Source organism: Ambystoma mexicanum, chromosome 3q (assembly GCF_040938575.1).
Source record: "Ambystoma mexicanum isolate Mex_15411 chromosome 3q, UKY_AmexF1_1, whole genome shotgun sequence".
Taxonomy (NCBI): Eukaryota; Metazoa; Chordata; class Amphibia; order Caudata; family Ambystomatidae; genus Ambystoma; species Ambystoma mexicanum.
The window spans coordinates 888,884,280-888,902,466 of NC_090926.1; the positions used below are offsets into that span (position 1 = coordinate 888,884,280).

The 18,187-nt window shown below is 46.3% G+C and overlaps 1 protein-coding gene across 6 annotated transcripts in view; it reads right to left on the reverse strand.

The window, feature by feature from the left end:
• BPTF (bromodomain PHD finger transcription factor) overlaps positions 1 to 18,187 on the reverse strand; it is a 2,119,711-nt gene that overhangs the window by 2,073,020 nt on the left and 28,504 nt on the right. For all 6 annotated transcript variants that reach the window (XM_069655028.1, XM_069655026.1, XM_069655024.1 and 3 more), the window contains exon 2: positions 8,014 to 8,836. In XM_069655028.1, the coding sequence (XP_069511129.1) occupies positions 8,014 to 8,836 (823 nt within the window). The remainder of the gene's footprint in view (positions 1 to 8,013; positions 8,837 to 18,187) is intronic.

The following is an 18,187-nucleotide window of genomic DNA, read 5'->3' on the forward strand; positions in this document are numbered from 1 at the left end:
AGGGCCGCTGCGGTAATCAACACAAGCTGTACTTTTGCCATGAGTTTGCAAGGTGAGTAAATGCGTACTTTAAATTATCACACCTCAGCAGTAAGTCGCCTCTGCACAAGCACACGTGTTTGTGTACATAGCCACACATTTTTTGTAAATATTTTTTGCAAACCCTCTAATATGAAATCCACAGGACATCATTTGTTTCTCTATCCACTAGGAAACACACAAATTAGATGACGTTGCGATTCGTATGGGAGACTGGAGCCATTATCAAATACGTCCATCTTTATAGTTCTACAACTGCCATCTAAGCTCTCCGCTTAAGGTACTGTTCCCTTTGGTCCTTATCCTGACTTAAGGGCCTTCTTTCTTTTCAAACTTTTTTTTTTGAGTACAGGAAATGAAACACTAATTTATTTCAGTTTCTCAATGTACCATATGGCTTTGTTTAATTTAAACTTAACAAAATGGAACACGAGACCGACTAATGGTTCATTACTATTTCAGACTTCCATCGCTTTTCTTGCTAGACTTGTGCCTGTTCGTCTTCTTGCCCGTGGCGTGTACCTCGACCACAGGGACCATAGTCAGTTTCCAGTGAACAAGTAGATTATCCTTGTACTCCACTAGGATAAGAATTTTCCTTTCCGGTTATTGGAATGCAATCTTAAAATATAAGATTTATTCACATCCAGCCCAAAAAGACTTTAATGTGTCTGCCTCCACACAGGGTCCAGCTCCTTTTTTCCGCCCTGATGAAGGCTACTATGAGAATGTTTTGCCCAGCAGGTGGCAGTCTCACCGAAATATGATTTGGATATTGTCTTAAATACCTTTTGAAGTTCATTTGGACTCTTTCTGGACATCTAACATCCAGTCTTTGGATGTTATACCTGAACATTGCCGTAGTCCAGTTCAATTGAACTTTTTCTGACACTAGCACGTCGGCAGACCTGCATTTGATATACAATAATTTGTCTAACAAATAAGTGGTTATATGAGTGGCACCCTGAGTATTATATATGCCACCCATCTTTACTTTTTTTCCCCCCGATTGAAAACAATTTCATGTTTTGCACTTTGGATTGATTCAGGTTTACTTTTTTCTTTCTGTTTTGCTGATTGAAATTGACAATTGGACTATTTACTTTCTCTCTTTAGAAACATTTCTATTTTTATTTCATGTTTAAAAACTTTTTCTTGGCTAATTTTAAATTTGATGTTTTCTGCTGATTTCAAACAATTAAAAAATGGTCAACTAAATTACTTTTTGGATTGTTTTCAGTATCTATACAGGCTTGAATTAATTATGATATCCGTTTTGGATACATATCTCTAAAATCAATTTAAACAAATTTAGAAACAAAATTTCCAGCTCAGTGGATACCAATGGTTGGTTTTTCTGCATTTAATGTCCCAATCCACTGATGCTTTAATGGACTCTTCCCCAAAATCTTTTGTATATTGGCTGACTTCTTTGTTATTGACTAATGTTTCCGTATAGTCGACGAGGTCTTCTCCGATACACTTGTGTGTTACTTCGCCCGTAGACTAGGTTGTCGTCAAATACGTCGTTCAGGAACAGGCGGTTTGCATGGCAAGGCCTGGTTTTTCGGGGTTTTGCTTTTTAGAAGTGGATGAAAGTCTCTTCAGATCTGGCCCTTTAATGAGCATAGGGTTTATTAGTGCCCCTAACAGCCACGCTTTTTGAGGACAGTCTCTGAAGGAGGGTACTTACCCCGATTCAGCAGGCGTCTGCGAGTATCCCTCAGTGTTTTTGCACTGGAAGTACAGGACATTTTGCAGTCCTCCTGTGTATGATTGGGGTAGAGGCAATAAATGCGCTCCGTGTTTATCATCCTCATACACAATTTAAAGGTCACATGGCTTTAAGAGGGACTACTTAGATTTACCAACCATCCGTATCCCTTCCCACTTATCTGAATTAAGATCATCTGCCAGGTGACTGAAAGATGATGATTATGATGCTGCTGCTGCCCTTCTGGATTGTTATATTTAACTTTTGTAGGGAACAGATTTCACACAGGAGAAAAGGGCAAGAGGACCCCAGCAGCACGACCTGCAGTTATAATCTCAAGAGGGCCTCGAGGGTGGGGTTAGATACTAGACGTCCCATTGGCTGAGGCTGAATACACCCAAAAGGACAGTGATGGGCTACTAAGTGAGCAATATTTTCTTTATTGTATATTTTAACACTGAAGTTACCAAGGATTCCAAGCCCGACGACTGGGAAATATTCCAAGTATGTGAATCCATGAAAGATCCAATGCTGGAGAAGTATAGCAGACCAAATGATCTGAGCAATGACCATGAAGAATGAGCACATCTATATATTGAATGGACACAAACTGTTTCTTTTGTGATTACACATACTGAGTGCTGCAAAACTAGAGGATTGCACAAACCAAACTTGGGAAAAAAAAAAACATCAGGTGTGCCAGTGCGTGTGGTCTTATGTGCAGAAACCTCTGAATCCATCAGCCAGGTCTTTCATTAATTTTAAGGAAACCTACCACATACTTCCCTCACTGTAATTGGTCCTACGGCACGCCATGAAGATCATTAAGCAGAAGATAATGTGCAACATATAGAAAGGATTGTGGTCCATAAACAAGAGCAAAAGGTATGCGGGCCGCTCAAGTTCTTCTCAGCAAAGGCACCTGCAGAAACAAACCATCCACAGAAAGCAAAATATATGAAAGCGTACTTTGTTGGACACTGACACTGTTGGACACCGACCACTGAAGAGCAGAGAGCAAATTAGTTGCTTGTGCATCTGGCGGAACAAGCAACATTGGCAAGATGCACACAATGTTACCAAATTACATTTTTTTAAACTTTCAAATTTTCATACTTACCTGTCCTGGTTTTTTTCCCCAGTGGAAAAGGGGAAGTATGATATTCCACGTTTACTTAATAGCAATTTCATTTAATGTTTAGATTTGCATTTTTTGCTGCTCAATAATTTTCCAGTGCAATAGGTTTTTGCTGGCTATGTTTGAAAAAAGTTCAGAAACAGGACATACAAATGTAATACAATATGTGTCACTCCTTTGATGACGCACAGCAAAATAACAGTCAAACATGGATCTTCAGCTAGGGTTAGGTCCATTTGGCTAAACAAAAATATGTGGTTTTAATATTTGTATTACCACTGGGAGAAAGATTTGTCATTTTAAGTGGATTTCCACTTCCAAATAAACACTACATCGGGCAGATATGAGCAATTAAAAAATATGCAGAGGTTATTGATGTAAACCAAAACTAGAATGCCAAAGTTGCATTTTCAAAATTGTCTTGCATGTATAAAACTTGATTTCTGCATTCCGATCTAGTGGGGTTGTGGCTGGGAGCCCCTTGGAGCGCATGTAGATTCGTGGAGCTCCATCTCGAAGCCCCAAAATATTAATAATTTATCCTGATTTTCTCGCCGAAGTAGCCCAAATCCATGCTTGGAATTTGAGGCGTGCTGATTACTACAAAAGAGAGCACTGAAAGGCGCCAGGCGAACAACGGCATGATCGACTGCAAGGGCCAGTGTCTGGAAGAGAAGCGTGACAGGAGCGGGTATCAGGCTGGTTGGTGGCTCTGGGACGTGGTGGCACCAGTGGGGTGAGCGCGGACACAGACCTGCTAGTGTTGCTGGGACTGAAGGAAATTGTGTGCGAGGCTCCCTCCGGTGCAGAGGAAGGCACAGTGGGGCTGCCAGGTACAATGTGAGAATAGTGGGAGTCCTTAACTGTTTAACACAGGTGGCTGCGCACAGGGTCGATTGGCCGCTCATTGTTGCGTGGCAGCTAAAGCTACAAAATGGTGGAAGGCCAGCAAAAGAGGAAGGATCAATTTGTTGGTGCCAAGGGCAAACATAGAAAACCTATGCCACTGGAAGAAAAATTGAATACCCAGCTGGGACACCCGTGGCACATGTCACTATAGAAGGCCTATTAGCTGCTATTCAGGAATCCAGACTGTCTCTGTAAGGCAAGATCCAGGACGCAGGCATGGATGAGGCCTTGGTCAGAGCAGACCTCAGGATGGTCACTGGGGCGACTCAGATTGTGCACACAGGAGGGCACAGTGCGTCTGCTGCCCTCCCATGGGTCTTGCTACTGCCACGAGTGTTGAAGGATAGAGCCGAAGAGTGTTCCTGTAGAAGCAATGTCAGAATTGTGGGGTTGCCTGAAGGTGATAAAGGCTACATTTTGGAGTTATTCTTGGAAAGTTTGTTCGTGGCCACATGTGGAGGTAAGGGACTGTACCGGCTTACAGTGGAAAGAGCACATTGGGGCCTTGGCAGGAAAACACCTACTGGTGCACCACATAGGACGATTTTGAAAAAACCTCTGAATTTCAGAGACAGATTCTATTTTACAGGATGCATGGCGAAAAGGGCCTATACCAGTTTGGAGAGTCTGGGGGTGGGAGACAAAACCAGGGTTTTTCTAGACTTCACGCAAGAAGTTCTGAAGCAAGTCATTTAATGGGGAAGGCTGCATGACTTCGGTTGTAAATACATAATGTTCTTCCTGGCAAAGCTGAAGGCAATATCGCATGGCAAGGCACACTTCTTTGAATCTGCCAAAGAAGTGCGAGACTGCCCGGACAATGGCCCCCTGAGAAATGCATGCAGGGACGGGGCGGGGACTAGCGCTTGCAATCATCTCACATTGGAATAGGAAGGAGTGCCTCTGGGACGTCTGGACATGAGAGCACTTATGACTAGAGTAGTGTGTGGGTTGCCGAAGATGGCATGCTGGCTTTGGAAGGAGGAGTGGACAACAGTGGTAGAGGGGGACCCTGAGCATGTCAATTATGTTTGCCGCTGGGCACAGTGGACATTTTATATGGATGAGTTATTTGTGTGGTTGTATCAATGTTAAGTCAATGACCGGGTGAAACACTGTAGAGGAAGGGGTAATGTTGTTCATAATGGGAGAGGTGGAGAGTTGTGGGGTGCGAGAGATTAACTTGGTGATTTTTCCAGTGACGCTGTGTTTTTCATTGGGTCACCTACATTGCAGTTGTGTCTGTCTCCATTATAAGGTTGGACACAGCGGAATAGTGGGTGGGCTGGTCTTAGATTTCAAGTTGCTGTACAAGTGTTTTTTTGGGGGAAGCGGGTGCAGGGTTTACTGTAGGTGTTCAAGGTTTGGGCTCAGAAGGGTGCAGTGGGGGTTGTAATTGGTGGGGGACATGTTGGGATTGAGACACAGAGTAAAGGGGATGTGGATCTTTAAATGTGTTGGGGAGGCGAGTTCTCTGTGGGTGACCGATGGTGATGGGTAGCGACTTGAAAATTATAAATTGAAATGTTTGAGGCATGAACGGGGTGGTTAAAAGGAACAAAATGCATTCCTACTTGATTAGGTATGGCGTCATGGTGGGCATTCTGCAGGAAATGCACTTAGAGGGATGAGGTGTAGAGTTTGGCTAGGCGCTGGCAGTGCCTGGTTGTACAATCAGGGTTTTCAGCATACGCCAAGGGGGTGCTAATCTGTCCTTTGAGCTGAATTCGGTGTTGGAAGATGAGGGGGGGCAATACATAGGTGACTGGTAAGCTATTGGGAAAGTAACACTAAAGACAGTGCATGGGGGTCCGAGGACGGGAACAGCCAGTCGCACGAAGCACATCTCAAGAATCCTCCTGCAGCCGACATTCGCCGGGGAGGCGAGGCACAGAAGGGAAGTTAAATAGGATTGAAAAGCAAAGAAGGGGAGCAAGCGGAAAGCTAAAAAAGTCCCTGCGCTGGCTGCCAGGTCCGACACTGTCCGTGTGGAAAAAGGGAATGGAGTGAGGCGCCGTAGAGCGGGGACTCACCGGGGTGTTCCCACGCCCAAGGCTATGCCTTCGCGTGCTATGCTAATTTTGAAGGTGGAAGTTACATTTTTTTGCTGCCAAAGTTTCCAGTACTGTCCCCATGTTGGAAGATGTCCACTAGGATGGAGGAAAGGGGCAAGTATGTTTGAGGAAGATTGTGATGAGATTAAAAAAAAAAACAAAGTTCAATTTAAAACGTGAATGAAAGGAAAGCCAGGAGTGAGAAGATAGGGCAAAGGAAATAGAGTCACAAGAAGAGAGAACAAAGACTAACAAAAGAATTGAAAATGGATTTAAGAGGGCTAAGGCGAGAGACCAAAAAGAAGACACGAACAATAGAAGAGTCGACATAAGAGAAAATAAATCAGCAGTTTAGCAGCGGGGGAAGGTAAGAAAGGCCCTACCCCTTATGAATGTTAATAAAGTGTACCCAACCAGAATGAGCAAGTAAGGAAATATGAAGAGGGAAGGTAAGCAAGAAATATAAGTGAAGACCAAGGTTACAAGCTGAAGATGAAATAGAAAGAAAAGAAGGGGTGGGAAGAAATTGATTTAGATGGCAGAGGAGGGGGGATGGTACCTGCAGGAAAGAAAAGGACTTCTATATTAGAAGAATGGAGAACGAGATAATGATCTGACATCCAGGATTTGATGGCCATGAGACACAAAGTTAAAGTAAAATGGATATTAGGGGAGAAAGAAGTAAAGGATAGGAAAAGTTAGGTGTCATCAGCATAGAGTAAGGTCAGGAGAAGGAAGAGAAAGAATACAGTCAAGGTTTGGAAAGAGCAACAGGGGTGAGATGAGTAAGAGTTAAGGAGATCTGGATAATAGGAGACCTTAGCAAGGAGTTGAGCATCATAGGAAGAGAGAAAAGTAGACTTTGAAAAGGAGTCCAAGTGAGACTTACACCAGTGACGTTCCAAGCAGCAAAGAGTTTGGTGCATGGAACAAAGTTGGAGCATTCACCATGGTTGTGAAGGTTTATGAGTAGGTGAAAAAAGAAAAAGCCAGACAAAGAGTATCAAGGGGGAAAAAAAGAGAAGAAAGTAAAGTAGCAGCATCTTCAGCTGAAAGAGTTGCAAAGGTAGAATGAGAAGGAAGGTACAAGACGAGACAAAGGAAATGAAGGCATGAATGCCGCGATGAAAGGTGAGGCGTGGAAAGAGTGCAAGGAGACTGAAACATTGAGAAAAGTGATGATCAGAAGAATAAACAAACAGTAGAGACCAAAGATGTCCATAGAGAGGAAGAGAAAATAAATAAGATCAAGATGGGAACGAGAAAAATGAATGGGAGGGGCAGTAATAGGAGAAAGATAATATCAATATAGATCAAAGGAAGAGAAGAATGAGTGGAGGAAAAATGTACATTAACATCTCCCAAGAGAACTAGCAGAACAAAGAACAGAAAGAAGAGCATCAAGATCATCACAAAAGTAATTCATGAGAACAGGCAAATGGTAGATCTGCAAAAAAGCCAAAGAATGTGGTTTCAAGACGGAGGTAAAAATACAAAAAAAAGAACAGAAAACAGGAAGAGTGGAAGGAGAGAGGCATATACTGTGTGGCATGGAGTGCATGATTTGTTTGAGCCTTAGGAGTTGTACCCACCTTGAAGTTGTGAAATTCTTGTGAAATGTTGATTGGAGGACCTTATAAATTATGCCACTCTATGCTGGTCGGTATGCGTTGAATTGGGAAAAGCATGATATTTATGGGCTGCAAACGATAAGACTGGATTGGGGGTTCCTATACAGGTTGTTATATGGAATGCTTGGGCGAATGGCCTGCAAACAGGTTGCTTTAAGAAATCTGTGGGGGGAGGGGAATTTTCTGGAATCACGACATTGAAGATGCACTGTAGCACTGTTCTACTGTTTTTGTGGTATTACAAAAAAAATGTAATAAACAGATGGTTTTTAAAAAATCCACTTTGTTATGGGAGCAGAGAATAATTGCCACCATACGGAATAAAGAAAACTGTCTTTTGTACAATTTCCTTCGTATCAAACTGTACAGCACAATCTTAGCAAAATGGGCAGAAACCATACTTCAATGTGTTAGGAATTAATGATGTTCGAGCATAGATCTGTGCTGTAATAATCACATTAAAAAACAGTTATCTGGGAGCCATTCATGCATGATTAACATTTTTTCCAACACACATTATATACTTACACAATAATCCTTCGATTTAGGAACCAATATTTCCGCCGGTGTCGGTCAAAGCCAATTGGTTCATGTCGTATGTAGGGTTTATTTTTTTGGATTTCGGCAACACAGTCATGCACACCAGGCACCTTGTGTGCCACACAGACCTCACACTGCCATTCATCCTCCGGTACCTCTTCGAGAGGTGGTTTAACGCACTCCAAGTGGTAAACCGCAGAGCAGGTTTCACAGCACAGTAAATCCCCCAGTTTATGACACACACGACAATGGTCGTCATACTGTATAACCCCTTCCGACATCAATTCCTCACGAGCGATATTTGTAGTAAGAAACTGGTCCACTAAAAAATGCAGAACTTTGATTTTGCTGTTTATTGGTCCGTATGGATAATCCTCCATTTCTTGGTAAGGAAGAACATGATGGTATTCCACGTCACTCTCACAGTATACTCTAACAATTTCAGGCCACGTCATTCCATCGATAAAATACAAAGAGGAATTCACACTATCTTTGATGTCCGCAGGTCCAAAGGTAGTATTCGATATATCTTCTTCCCGCAAAACAGCCTTCAAAAGCGCTATGTGCATCTCAGCCAGGAGTGTGCACTGTTCCTGACAAACCAGAGCAGCGCAGAAGTCTTCAAAACGAAAAGGAGACAGACGCAAAACTGTGCCAAAGTTCCGCAGCACCTCATAGACCGCATTAACTTCCAACACATGCTCTGTGGGCACCATTAAATCTTCTGAGGACTTTGGAAGTTCTAGAGGGGGGATGTCTTTTTCTTCCAATATAGGGGAACGAGGTCGATTCACTTTTGTTTTTCGCCTTCCTGAAATTAAAAGAAAAACACATTTTTCTTACTGCAATAAGTTTCCCAACTATAACTTTGTATCTTTGTTGGCATGAAAAACAGTTACAAATACAATACAATTACACTAATTGTATCCAAAAAACAAAAATATTTTTACATCACGTCAAGTTTTGCCATCGGCCAATAAAGTAAAATAGCGAGTAACAGGTATGCATGTGCCTGCCTAATATGCGACGCCTAAGTGATGCTTTCAGACCATCGGCAGGAGCATCGCTTTCCACAGAGGTCTACTAGGGTGCTACCTTGATGAAGGCTGTCCATTTTCTAAAAATGCCTTTAATCTACAGCAATTGCTAGCTACAAAGAGTGTTCAGATGAGTGTTAAGATTTTTAGAATTAGAAATATTTTTACTTGCCTAGAGTATTAGTTGCCTAGAAATACTCCACAATGTATGAACCATGTTTTAAATCCCTAAAGAAACCTTTTATTTCCAACTTCACAAAATAGGGAGCAAATACTCATTCCTCCAATTCTTATCTGGAGCTCTGAACTCAAGCATTCTGGAGAATATTACAAATTAGTTCTGATATGCACTGCAACATCAGAAAGTTCACTTCAATGCAGTTTGCCAATGCTGAATTTAAGAAAATGCTGAGCATAAAGTGAACAAAACTAAACATAAGTGCATATACAGTTAATGAAGTGAATAACAACTGTATTGGGATTTTAACCAACCAATAGAAATCACAGAACAGATTGTCATGGTCGGGGAATCACTTTGCAATGAAAGTGCAATAAACAATTTCGCCAGCTAGCCAAACAAGAAACTACTGGGAATCGTTAAAACTTTACTTCCGTGTCACTTTGTTATTTACAGTTTTTGCCAGTAAACTACCTCAACCAATTCTTGACCGGAAAACAAATATATTACCTGCCTAGTCATTCAGGTACTTTCAGTCTGAGGCTCTCCTTTCTTCACAACTTGTTGGGAAAGCTCTCCTCCAGTAGGTCTCAAGAACCACCTTTTAGTAATGAATTACCAGAAAAGCCTCCTTACAGGATAAGGCGTGCAAATTGTATAAGGATCTTTACAAGATGAGGCATCCAACTTGCTGGAGTGAAGATAAAGGTCACCAGAAGCTACAGGTTCAAATCGTTTCCTCAATAGAGAATCTAGGACCATGCTCATCAGCTGGAGTGGAGAGGTTGACAGGAGGACAATGATGGAGGCCATCAAAGTGACATCCATGGGCATCATTCTAACAGGAAAAGAGATTCCTGCCCCTGTTCAAGCAGAATGCAATAGCTGAAAGACTGTTTTGCAAAAGTCAAAACATGAGTGTGTTCTGGCAACCATTGAGCTGCTTTGAAATTTGGTTTTATCAAAGCATACAATGGTTTCACTAGCTCGGCAAAATTAGACACATAAGATCTGCCAAAATTCGAAAGACCTAAAATTGCCTGAAATGGCCCAAGTCTGTTAAGCGTCTTTATACTGGCACACTTCAAGAAAATCTGCTGGCAAGCCTCTGCCATCATTTGAAAGAGTGAATCCTAAGAAGGATTAGTTTAGTTTATTACTTGTATTGCGCACAAAACCAGAGGGTATTCGGGAGCATTGCATAAGGTTTCTCACAGCTTGGTTGTACATAGGAAATCTTTTACAGTTACAGTGTAGTTATATAATGTCAGAAAACATTTACAATAAACGATTTTTACACAATAATTACACAGAAGAGCATATATACAAGAATACATTTTGCAGTATAATTACCAAGGGGTGGCCAGAGTATAAGAGGGGCTATTGTAAGTGAAAACTAAAAAGGTTTTTGCAAGGTGCCAGAGGCTCACTTAACCGTCAGAGTCTTTGAGTAGCTTTAGAAGGTTGTGACGAAATTTTGTGTATGATGGTTCTAGTCTGAGAGTGGCAGGAAGCGAGTTCCACAGCTGGTTAGCCTTGACCTGGAAGCTGCTTCCTCCCACTCTGTCAAGTTTGAAGCTGGGAGTCAGGAGACAATTTGTATTGGAGAGTCTGGTTAGTCTTGTCTCGGGTTTAGTGACCATTCTGTTCACAAGATAGCGGGGGGCTACTTTATTTACACATTTATGTGTAAGGGAAGCGACTTTATGTTTTATTTTGTCAATTGTGGACAACCAATTGTTAGCGCTTCTAGTGTCAGATATATGTACTCTCCTTGCAATTCCGAGTGCAGTTCTAAGTATTATTTTGCTGAAGTTGGATTTTCTTGGTAGTTTGTCTACTCGCCCCAATGTACATAGAATTGCAATAGGCGAGTCTTGATAGTATAAGAGCTCTAGCAAGGGTAATACAACTATTATTGGAGAGCAAGGCTTTGCCCGCTCTAATCAATTTGCAGATGTAAGCTGTGGCCGAAGCCAGCGTATTTACCCGTTTGTTGAAGGAGAGGGTAAAGTCCAAGTAAGACCCCAGGGTTTTTACTTCCTTAGCGACTAATGATATTATTGTCAATATTGAGAGCTGAGTATTTAGGACTTATTTTTTTGCAAATTGTTGCAAGTTGTCATTGAGATTCTCATGGGTGATATAAATGTCACCTACATATTGCCACCAGTTAGGAATGTCTACCAGCAAACTCTGTATTCTAGTTGAGAATGTGTTGGGTAAATTCCTATACCCCTGCATTATTCTAGTGAATTGGAAATGTATTCCCCATTCCCTATTTCAGCCAACTCTTTCTGCCTCCAAAGCCCTAGATTCCGACTAAAAAAAAAAGGAGGCATTAGCTTCCCTGTGCAAGCAGCCCAGTACTGGAACGCCCTACCAGTTGAACTAAGAAGGGACCAGCCCTACAACAGATTCAGGCACCATACCCGCACCTGGATTTGACGCAACAACCTCTGAAACCGGTGACCCTGAGCATTGTGATCTGATGACACACGTACCCCTCCACTCTTACATGTAAAATGTACATAATATATTTACTGTATATAACTGGTTACCTTTCCACCCTTACATGTAAAGAATGTACATTATGTAATTACTGTATACAATTTATGTTACCAACAACCTGTAAAATGCAACCTGTAACCAAGTTCTAAGCATTCTTGTTATTCTGTGCACCCAGCTACCCAAGGGTTTGGGTTTTCTGGCGCCCTATAAATAAACAAACTTCTGGCTTTCTACACTCAAAGGTCGTGAGAAGAACAAGTTACTTTGTTACCTGGTAACTTTCTTTCGATGGGATGGTCCGACGACGTATTCCATATCTAGGACATGTAATCACCACAGCTGTGCTGCTTCGGAAACTTTTTTCGGCGTCTGCGTCCTGCGTCGATGACGTCGATGCGCCGTCGTCGAGGACCTCCTCCGACGTCATCCCATGTGATAAGTAGGACGCACGACGCCCATAGCCTCAGTTGTAGTTTTTTCCCCCCGAACGTGTGACATTAGTCAACTGCCAGTCAGACACAAAGCCTTGCGGAACGTAAGCTGCAATCGCAAAAGAAATTCTGCAGCGGGGAAGGCAGGGCGGGAGCGATATGGAATACATCGTCGGACCATCCCATCGAAAGAACGTTACCAGGTAAGAAAGTAACTTGTTCTTCGAGGGGATTGGGTCCTCCGAAGTATTCCATATCTATGACAGACTCCCAAAGCAGTACCAGAGCAAGGAGGAGGGAAAGAATTTCGAATCAAAATTTAGAATAGCCAATCAAATAGCAGAGCAAAGGATCGCCTTGCCAAAGGCCAGATCCTGTGCTCGGATGGAATCAAGGGAATAGTGACGTACAAATGTATGTACTGAAGCCCAGGTGGCTGCATCACAGATGTTTCGAATAGGAACACCCCTCTGCAGGGCAGTAGATGCAGCCATACCCCTGGTAGAATGGGCCCGCAAGCCAGCCGGTGGGTCCTTACCCGCCAAGCGGTAGCACTCCGAGATGGCCAAAATAATCCAGCGAGACAAAGTCTGTTTCGTCACACCTTGCCCTAAACGCTTTCCAGTGTAACCAATAAAGAGTTGATCGTCCACTCTGACCCGGGACATGCGTGAAACATAAAAGCTTAAAGCTCTCCTAGGATCAAGCCTATGGAGCCTCTCCTCTTCCTTACCAGGATGCGGAGGAGGATAGAATGCCGGAAGAACAACCTTCTGGGCCAAATGAAATTCCGTCACTACCTTCGGAAGAAAAGAAGGACGAACTCTAAGGACAACCCTGTCCTTGTGAAATACAGTGAAGGGTGGCTTAACTGAAAGTGCCTGTAACTCACTCACTCTGCGAGCGGAAGTAACCGCAACTAAAAACACAGTTTTCAGAGTTAACAGCCTCAAAGGGCAAGAATGTAAAGGCTCAAACTGAGCACCCATAAGAACAAGGTTTAAATCCCAACCGGGCACCAGGAAAGGTGACGGAGGGAACACATTAGTGTGCCCTTTCAGAAACTGTGAAATTAAAGGGATTTTAAAGTAAGAACACTCTTCAGACGAGCGCTTAAAGATGGACAGCGCCGCCAGGTAACCTTTAATGGTACCCACTTGCAAGCCCCTGTGGGCCAAAGAAAGTAAAAAAGGACAGAACCATGGGGATGTCACATGCAAAAGGATCCACATTCTGAACTCGGCACCAGTCGCAGAACTTACGCCAACGGCAACGGTACAGAGACTTTGTTGCTGGCCTTTGGGCCGAAAGCAACACCTCCATCACGTCTTCAGGGAGGTCCTAATCCATATACCTGAACCTTTCAGAAGCCAAGCGTGAAGGTTGAGGGAACTGACCTCTGGATGGAGAACCTGACCCCCCTCCCGTGAGAGCAGATCGTCTCGGTAGGGAAGACGACGCGGAGGGCAGATGGACAAGTCGAGAAGGTCCGGGTACCACGTCCTCCGAGCCCACGCCGGAGCAATGAGGATCATCCGGGAACCGAACTTCCGTAACCTCCGCAGCACTTGCGGGATGACGGGGACTGGAGGAAACGCGTACAGCAGCGGGAACGACCACTCCACCACGAACGCGTCTCCCAAGGCTCCTTTTGGAGGAAATTCCCGCGAGCAAAACCTTTCGCACTTCCGGTTGACACTGGAGGCGAAGCGATCCACTTGAGGGGTCTCCCAAAGGGCGAAGATCTCCAGGAGAATCTCCTGAGCCAACTCCCACTCGTGAGAGATCGTGCTCTGCCTGCTCAGAGCGTCCGCCGTCACGTTTTCGTCTCCGGCCAGATGAACAGCCGAGATCGAAACTTCCTGCTGGATGGCCCAGAACTCGAGCTGCATCGCCTCCCTGCACAGAGGAAGTGACCCTGCCCCCCCCTTTTTGTTGAGGTAGTGCATGGCCACTGTGTTGTCCGTCAGGATCAGGACACTCTTTCCTCGCACAGTCGGCAGAAAAGCCTTCAGGGCTAGCCTGACGGCCCTCAGCTCCAACAGACTGATATGGAGTCTGGACTCCGACGGAGACTAACGACCGCTGACTGACAGCCCGTTGGCATGAGCTCCCCAACCCGTGAGGGATGCATCCGTCACGATCGTCACCTCCGGCCAGGGAAGCCAAAAAGGAGCCCCCTTCATCAAGTTGCCTTCGACGGCCCACCACAGAAGGTCCTGGGCGACCGAGGGCGGCACCTGAACCGGGTCCGACATCCTGCCGGAGGACTGCGACCATTGCGTCTTGAGCGCCCACTGCAAAGATCTCATCCGCAGGCGAGCCTCTGGCACCAGAAGAATGCAGGATGCCATGAGGCCGAGCAGCCTCAAGAACTCGAACGCTGGGAGCGTCTGGGCATGCTGAAACTTGTGCACCATCTGCTGAATGTGAAGAGCCCTCACCTGGGGAGGAAAACACTGCCCCAGGGAAGTGTCGAGCACTGCTCCGATGTACTGGAGCCGCTGTGTTGGCGTCAAATGGGACTTCTTTAAATTGAGGGAGAAGCCCAGCCTGTGAAGGGAGTGGCAGGTGACGGACAGATGATCCAGGACTTGCTCGGGAGAGCTCCCCCTGATCAACCAATCGTCCAGGTAGGGGTAGACGTGAATCCCCCCTTGCCTGAGATGCACTGCCACCACCACCATGAGCTTGGTGAAAACCCTCGGGGCGGAGGTCAATCCGAACGGCAGGACCCGAAACTGAAAATGCGAGTCGCCCACCGCAAACCTCAGGTACTTCTTGTGCTTGGGATGGATCGGCACATGGAAGTAAGCATCCTTGATGTCGAGAGACACCAACCAGTCCTGAAGCTGAAAGGCCTGGAGGACTTGAGAGAGAGTAACCATCTTGAACTTGTCCTTCCTGAGGTGTTTGTTCAAACCGGTCAAGTCCATGATGGGTCTCAATCCCAAGTCTTTCTTTGAAATCAAAAAAATAAGGGGAATACCATCCCTTGTTCCTCTCCGCTACAGGCACCAGTTCTATGCGCATTTCTCCAGCAGGGCTTGAATTTTCTGCGCAAGGCGCGGATCCGGACTCTGCAAAGAGAGGTTCCCCAATGGATTGTCGCGAGGCCTCTGCCGAAAGGTAAGACAGTAGCCGTGGGTTATCATCTCCCGAACCCACACATCTGAAGTAATGGCACGCCACTCTACAAGATGCTGCGCCAGCCTTCCCCCAACCGGCGAACCATGGGACATGGCCTCATGACTGAGTGGTAGTGGCTGCGGCGTTACCTGAGGGCAAAGAGGCAACTGCCCGAGCGGCCTTGGCACCACGGGTACCCTGTCGTCCACCTCTGGTACCCCTTCGTTGGCCTCTTTGACTGCCAGCTCCTCTGGCTTTACTGAAGGACGAGTAATAGCGAAAGGAACCACCCCTCCATTGCTGTCCCCTAGGACGAAAAGGCGGAGGTTGGCGAACTGCAGCGCCCAACGACTTCACTGCAGCTTTGGAGGTCTGCAACCGCTCAAGGCTCTCGTCAGCCTTGCTGCCAAAAAGGTGTTCACCGTCAAAGGGCATGTTGAGGAGCCGGGACTGCACATCAGGAGCAAACCCCGACTTCCGCAACCACGCAAACCTGCGTATCACGGTGCTCGCCGCCATGGACCTGCTGACGCATTCAGCCATGTCCAAACCCGACTGAACGCGCTCACACATGGCATCCTTACCATCCTGGACCATAGCAAGGAAACCATCCCGTTCGTCCCCTTCGGGAATATGTTCAGCCGCTAACGCAACACAGTTCCACAGAGTGTGTGTGAAACGAGACAAGGCACAAATGGAGTTGGCCGCCTGAAGCGCCATACCACCAGAAGAAAACACTTTCTTCGCCCAGACATCAAAATGTTTGTCGTCCCTATCAGGAGGGATGGTAGGGTACGACGCCTGCTTTGCCGGGGCCGTGGCCGCCTGCACCACCAAACTCTCCGGAGTGGGGTGCCTGGTCAAGTAGCAGGGGTCGCTACTGGCTGGACGGTATTTTCGCGACAAGGCCCTCCCCACCGCCGGAAGACTCTCCGGAGCAGTCCAAGCCGCCGCCACCCTTCTCTGTAGAGCCATATGAAACGGCAGTACCGGGTCAGTTGGGGACCAACATCAAGGATGTCCGTGAGATCATCCTGCACAAACTCCCCTGGGGGAGCAGACCATCCCAAGTACTCGGAAACCCTAGCCATACGGTACGAGGAATCGGCATGAGAGCCAGGCTCAGGCCTACAAAACTCCACCTCCGGAGAGGTGTCCAGTCCACTGGCATCAAGCAGTGACTGCCTCAAATCGTCAAACTGACTATGGCCCGAGACCATTTCATCTGGAACCTGACTAGGAACCAGGCCATCAGAATCCTCATCCACCTCTGAAATATATTCCAGGTGGCGAAAAGAAGGCACCCGAGAGTGCTTGCTCTTAACCAGAGCCTTCCTAGGGGGTTCCCCTGTGCCACGAGGTACCTCTGACACCCCAGCCTCGAAAGGCGTCGAGTGAATCGGCGCCGGCGTCGAGAGAACAGGCATCGGTGCCGAGAGGATCGGCGTCGAGTAAATCGGCGTTGACGTCAGATGCAGCACTGCCAGCATCGACAGTCCTCGAAGCCGGAGCTCCGAGCATGTCCTTCGACGACCTGAGCGTCGACGGCCTCGACGACTTCCTCGGAGCCAGAGCCTCGAGAAAGCCTGTCGACGCCCTCGATGCCTCAGACGTCGATGTCTTCCTCGAAGACATCACAGGTGCACATGGTCTCGAACGCGTCGAGGACCGGGACCTGGAACGGGTACGTCGAGAACGAGTCCCCTTGTGCGAACAGGACCTCTCCCGTGACTCGTGCCGACCACTCTTGCGAGCGGTGTCTCTCGACCTCTCACGGCCGACCCCACTCGGGGGTGCAGACGGCTTAGTACCCTGCGACTCGAGAATCGCCAGCATTTTCTTCCCGAAGGAAGCCCATTCCTCCGGCGTCGCACGGCTGGTGGGGTAAGCGACGTGCAGGGCAGAGTCCTCAGAAAAGGACCTGGAAGACGACCGCTGTCGGCGCTTCCGAGAATGCCTCGAAGAGGCCGAGGAGTGGCGAGACGGACTCCTAGAAGGAGACCCACAAGACTTCCGACGATGATGCGGAGAGTCACCTCTCGAATCATCTGTCGAAAGCCCCGCAGACTTCGACTTCCGGGGCTTGGACACCCGACCTACCGACAACTTCTTACGTTCACGTAAGGCTTTGGACGTGAGCGACTGGCAGTCGATACAGTCATCCGTGTCGTGGGCCTCCCCGAGGCACCAGAGGCAGGTGTCGTGCGAGTCCGTCACCCACATCTTGGACCCACACTCCCCGCACTTCTTGAAGCCCGGACGCGGGGTCGAAGACGAAGTAGAAGACATCTTCATACAAAGGATTATCTCACAAAACCGAACAGGTTGGAAGAACCGAGAAGAACAGAACTCCAAAGAGTCGAGGCGTTAACCGAGATTCACGAAGCAACACGTACACAGAAAAAACGGAGCTGAGGCTACGGGCGTCGTTCGTCCTACTGATCACATCGGATGACGTCGGAGGAGGTCCTCGACGACGGTGCATCGACGCAGAAAAAAGTTTCCGAAGCAGCACAGCTGTGGTGATTACCTGTCATAGATATGGAATACGTCGGAGGACCCAATCCCCTCGAAATACTGATTGCCTAAATCAAGGTTTGTTTTATATTTGCATCTTTGTAAATTGGTTAGAAGTCCACAACTATGTTGCTTTTGAACCGCCTCCGTCTTACAATGTGAATTTCAAATTCTAAAATCCACAATTAAACGTTAAGTATCATCCGGTCTTAAAACGGGGTGCACCAGACTTATGTGGGCTTGCTTGCGTTATAATATCCCCAGGTCCATTAGTTGTTCCACTATGGTTTGCATGTGGGCAATTGCGTGTGGCTTGACTGGATGCTGCTTCTGTGGTGGGGGTTGTTTCAGCACTGGAA